This window comes from Apaloderma vittatum, unplaced genomic scaffold (genome assembly GCF_000703405.1).
Source record: "Apaloderma vittatum isolate BGI_N311 unplaced genomic scaffold, ASM70340v1 scaffold22761, whole genome shotgun sequence".
Lineage (NCBI taxonomy): Eukaryota > Metazoa > Chordata > Aves > Trogoniformes > Trogonidae > Apaloderma > Apaloderma vittatum.
Window position 1 is genome coordinate 11,517 of NW_009698821.1, and position 5,758 is coordinate 17,274.

The 5,758-nt window shown below is 37.9% G+C and overlaps 1 protein-coding gene across 1 annotated transcript; it reads right to left on the reverse strand.

Moving 5' to 3' along the window:
• Positions 1-444: 444 nt before the first annotated feature.
• Positions 445-5,133, reverse strand: COMMD6 (COMM domain containing 6; the record flags this gene model as incomplete). The annotated part of the gene is made up of 6 exons (XM_009878172.1): positions 445-495; positions 1,554-1,706; positions 2,845-3,013; positions 4,321-4,397; positions 4,590-4,655; positions 5,075-5,133. Coding segments are annotated over 6 exons (575 nt in total), but the record flags the coding sequence as incomplete, so codon positions are not given.
• Positions 5,134-5,758: the final 625 nt, after the last annotated feature.

Genomic DNA, 5,758 nt, shown 5'->3' on the forward strand with positions numbered 1-5,758 from the left:
GAATAACTGTATGCTTGTTATGCATAACTTCGCATAATCCTTATAATCCCTTTGCAGGGGATTTATGCATCTCTCGGTATCGTCCCAGTCAACATTTTCAGGTGTCCTTCCACACTCCAGAGTTAAACGTGTAGCTTCTTACATGTAGTTTCTTACTCTTGGATATCAGGAAGTCTGCAGCGCTGTTTGTCCTTACACAGCCTGATTTTTTGTCTACCAGGATGAACAAAGCTGAGCACGTTTTCAGAAACACTGCAGAGTTGGTTTCAAGTATTCAAAACGAAGAAATCTTCACAGCAATGTAAAGGTGATGCTGACAAATACCTGTCAAAAAAACAAGGATACATACCTTGCTGAACAATGGCACTTTATTCCCCGTGCAGAACAGAAAGTTTACTTGGTCTGAACCTGTCCAAAATTTCAGTGTAAATAAATGAGTTCTCTTCAAACTGTTTCAAGAACAGCTGCCATTTCCTTGAACTGTCGGAAGAAGTTCTAAAAAGCAAGAGTTAGGATAAATTTCAGTTGCTTGAAGAAAGGCTCAGACTGTAATTCAAACTAGCATGTTGGACACATCACAATCCATGTTTCTCACATTCCCTCTTTTCTCCAGTTACACTGAAAGTTTCTGCTTTCTTTTTGTGGGCTGGTTTGCATTTGTGCACATTCACTATTACATCTACGTGAATGATGCCCTGTTTGCATGGGTTTGCCTATTAATAGGAGAAGATGCTATAAAAAAAAAAAAAAAAAAAAGAAAAGTGTCTCTCACCACAAAAAAAACACAAACAAAAAGCAAACAAAACCCACCAGAAAACCTTCGCATGCAAATGTTTCTATTCCCAGCTGAAATAATGCAGGCTTCTCAAGTATAGCATCCATTTCTTACTGTACTTGAACAGCAAGTTATTAAATATGTTGCAACCAGAATGAATACATTTCACAACACCCAAGGGTGCAGAATATCTTTCTCAAATTCTTGCGAGTCCAACTCCAAGGACTCATCTGTAAGCCTGTACAATATTCTAAGTGATGTATTCACCCTTTAAACAAGAATGACAACTGAAGTGCCACATTTATGCAGAATTGACTGAAGTTACCTAAGTTCAGAGATGAAGGCAGAGCAATTAAGAGCCAGCAGTGACAAAGCAGACTGACCTCCATTCCTAATCATTAGCAAATGTTAGGCTTAACTGAAATTTGAGATTTTGAGGCTGAGGAACAGTTCCATAGATTGAGAATTTTCATTCATTTTCAATAAGAGTGACAGCTGACAAGAAAGATCCAAAAGTCTTAAGTCTTGAGTTGTTAGCTTATTTGTAAGATTAATTACTGCTAAATTAACATTTTCAGATAAGTGATGTAGAACTAAATGCCATGAAATCAGTATTTAGCTTCAGTGTTTTAAATAATTATTTAACTCTTCATCGTTGAACGACTGCATTGGTAAACAAGCAACACAGGCGCATGCAGCACGACAAACAGTTGCTCCTTAAAAAGACAGCAGCGACATGTTTGTGAAGAGACTGAATCAAGTAACGGTGATTACAAACCTTGAACTGTGGGATTGTCATTTCAAAAGATTTATCTGTTATTTGTCCTGAAGGGTCTGCCACTGTTAGCGTCACTGTAACGTAGGGATACTTCAGGGACCTACAGGTGTCAGAGCTCATCGCAACTCCCAGTTTCCACTTCATATCTACAAACTATAAAGAAGAAAATCAGTGTTAAAGAAAAAGTCCAAGCCTACCACTGCTATGCTGTTGGATGGATGTTTTACAGACAATATAGGACACCGAGATCTCAGACCCAATCACAGAATGTCAGAGGTTGGAAAGGAAAGGACCTCTAGAGATGATCTAGTCCAGCCCCCCTGCCAGGGCAGGATCACCTACAGTAGGTCACACAGGCCAAGCGGGAAACAAACATACACATTCAGATATTATCGTGAATGCAAAACCATCTGTTCTTCCTTTTAATAGTAAAAGGATGAGAAATTTAATAAGCTACTTGATCTCTTTTCCGTATACAAATACATCAATAGTCAAGTACAGTCTATTTAAATTTCTAGTAAGAGCTTGGCCAGAATTTCCCTGGCTTTTTTATCATTCATGTTTTTGTCATGTTGTTTTTATAAGTCTCTAAACCAAGTGGAAACATGAGAAAAGCCTCAGACAGCGCACATTTGTAAAATAGCTATAATGGGAAAAATAATTAAGGCATTTCGTAACTGCATTTTAGATAAATCAAAGTACATAATAAATACATTTTAGACATGTAAGTTATCATTTTTAGCTTTTTATGACAGGCAGAACTGCTGAATAGAGAGGAGCCTTACTATTAAGCCTCAGACAAAGACTTTTTTTCCTAACTCCATAATCTTTAAAATTGTTGTTCAAAAAAAAAAAATCTTAAAATGCAAAACCACTGTGTTTTATTTTTTTAAAAAGAGGAAAAAAGGAATGCTAGAAATTGACAAAGTATCTTTAAAAAAGAAAAAGTTTAAACCGAAGGGAGACAAAGAATAAAACAATCAGGCACTGGTATTATCAACTCTAAAGAACAAATTACGTATAAAACAGATTTACATAAACAGCTAATGCAATCGTCTGCCAGTGTCTGCCACTCACCTTCCTTAACAGTATATAAAGCACTAATTTTAAAAAAACATATGAAATGTGACTTTATCACCCCAACAATAAAAAACTAATCAGCATTTAGACATCCGTTATTGCATATGCTTCTCTACCTGCGTAGACGAGTGGGAACAGATATATGTATATACAGATATACATGAGAGCTTTCGTCAGTCAACAGCTCAACTGCGCTTTGTCATTTACGTACCTGCCCCACTGTGGCCATATTTCTTGCATCTTCTGACGCACTAATGGATTTGCCCTGCTCATTCCAGACATGACGAATGACTTGAACTGCGTGTTTTGGCAGCGTATTTACTGCACTGCCCAAGGCGGTGACGAGTTCTTCCGTAGAGAGATTGTTTCTGGCTGCTGTGCTATAGGCATATCCAGAGAACACGGCATCAATTTCATTCTCCGTAAATTTCATATTTCTCACTTCATCCCAAATAGGCATTTTTTTAATTTCTGCTTTATGCGCCTATGTACTTTACAATAATCAGGCAGTCTGTGATTTGTTTTTCTGCCACAATATTTTACTACTCTTTTGTAGCCACACACAAAAAACAATGTGACTTGACTTTTAATGTGTCTTAGTAGGCAGAGATCAACAACTGCAAAATACACAACATTAAACCAAAAATAACCACAGCCTCTAACTGCTGTTGCAATTGAAAAAAGGCATAATTCAGTGAAAGTTGTGTGCACAGAGCATTTAAACAATATTATTACTTTAGAAACAAGGCAGTTTAATTAAACATGTAAGAGAGTTAAGTATCACCAAAAGGCAAGTAAGGATATCTAGGTAATGTTATAATTGGTACTAACAGGAGTCAGACAATGTAATAAACGCTCAACTGAAAAGGCAGAAAGTCCAGAGGAAAATTACCAACTTCCTCTACAGAAACAGGTTAAAAAAAACCCAATTCCCAGCCTAGGCTTGTTCATGCAGACCATCTCCTCTTAAAGTGATACTAACAGAAGAGAAAAAGAGTTGGTACTCAAATTAGCATGATCTAATATAATTTAAGGCTTTATATTTTATAGAGGAAAAAGTAGTATCTTAAAATTCTGCCGGTATATTTTCTTCAGTCATATTAATGTTACATAAAATATTTTGACACTAGACATTAAAAGAACAAGAAATATCTTGAAAATGTATCTTTCCTAAAATAAAAAGCCTCACACCTTAGAGCAAACCAAGAGCTGAAAATACTCCTAAAAACTCTACCTTATCACAACAGAGATCAACATTATAAAACTGTGTGCCCCTCAGAAAGGCACAAAAGTTGATTTCTAAACTCTAAGAAACAAAAAGTTTTTAGAACACGTTTCTTCCAGGCAGAGGCCTTGCTGATTTAGCTTTAAAACTTAGCTTAACTTCCTCTTTTATTCTGCTAGTAGTTCTAAAACTTGCAGACAGGATCTTGGAACAATTTCCTCCTTTTTTAATCACAAAAGAAGTGAGACTATACATTAAGTAACTACACATTTTTTTTAAGAACATAGACTACACCAAAAAGTTCCTTTTTGTGTAATGGGAGTTACAAACTTTTACCCTCTTCCCAAATCAGCTGATTTTATAATCCACATTTTATATCACTTTTTAATACAACTGTTAAGTTGGAGGAGAAGAAAAAAAAACAAACAAATCATGAGATAAAGTAAATTATCTTGTGCTTACCTAAAGAGAAAGGAAACAATGTTAGCTATTTTTGCCAGGTCACCAATATTAATGTCAATCCCAGATGTTTGTATTCTCTAGAAACAGAATGTTCAGACAATTACAAGTAATAATAAATTATGCATTAACAAAAGCCTCTTTGCATATATATATACAAAACCCCCCACAACAACAAAATAACCGAACCTCAAACACTGACATGGAGAACTCATCCTTTACAGCATACGCAGCTAATATACTTGCTTATAAATCTTAGTGTCTAAACTTACCTGACACAGTTCAGCTGTATTTACACCTGGGATCTTATGGTTCAGATGTTGAATTATTTGTTCACACTGCAAAAAAAACCCCAAACAAAAAACCCCATTAAATTCAAGAAAAGCAAATAAAATCAGTTAAGAATTTTAGTTACGACCTCACTAGCTATTCACACTAAACACATCATTTTCATACTGTCTGTCATCCTGGTCAAGCACACACTAAAGGTGAATGTTTCCTAGACAAGCTAGCTGGATAGCTCATTTAGAATAAAGGCAAGAATACATTTTTAAGAAACCTCCTGCGATAAAAACATAAATTTAAAACAATCCCATTACAATTCATAAGACTGGTCCATGAGTCGCATAAATCTACGCTACCACATACACAGCATTTCCCTTTGCAAAAGACAAAGGCCAGATGAGCTTAAACAAAAAGGCTTCCTTGAATCAAAGTGTCAGAAGCCCTTCCATGTCCTGTTTATTGCCCTACTTACCAGTTCTGCAAAAAAGTCTTGAGGAATTAAATTAATCTTATCTGCTGCACCACCGACATCTGAAAAACACAAGCAGTAGCAATCAGAAGCAAATCCTTACACCGTGTTACAGTAATAAATCTAATCTCTCTCTGAAGATTTCCTAAGTCATCACACATGCATTTAACTCAACAGCAAAACTGTCTTTAGGGGAGTTTGTCCTGAATTTCTTTACTGTGAGGATGACAGAGCACTGGCACAGGCTGCCCAGAGAGGTTGTGGAGTCTCCTTCGCTGGAGACTTTCAAAACCTGCCTGGACGCTTTCCTGTGTGACCTACTGTAGGTGATCCTGCTCTGGCAGGGGGCTGGACTAGATGATCTCTAGAGGTCCCTTCCAACCCTGAACATTCTGTGAGTCTACAAGAACATAACCCGCTCAGCATCCCAAGTCAAGTCTACGTAGAGACTCCATAAGGCCTCAGGACGTCTGACTGAGCCTACACAACTGCACTGCTCGACAGCCCTGGGTAACTTCCCCGGTCCTACGGAGCAGTCCCCACAGCGAGTCCCCCAGCTCACCGGGCAGCGGGAGGGCTGCCCGCTGGCACCCGCAGCACAGCACCGCTGCTCTTCTTAAGCCAAGTCCCCTACACCTAGGCCGTCTCCCGGCCGCGAAGCCCCCGGGCGACCACCGCGCAGTCTCG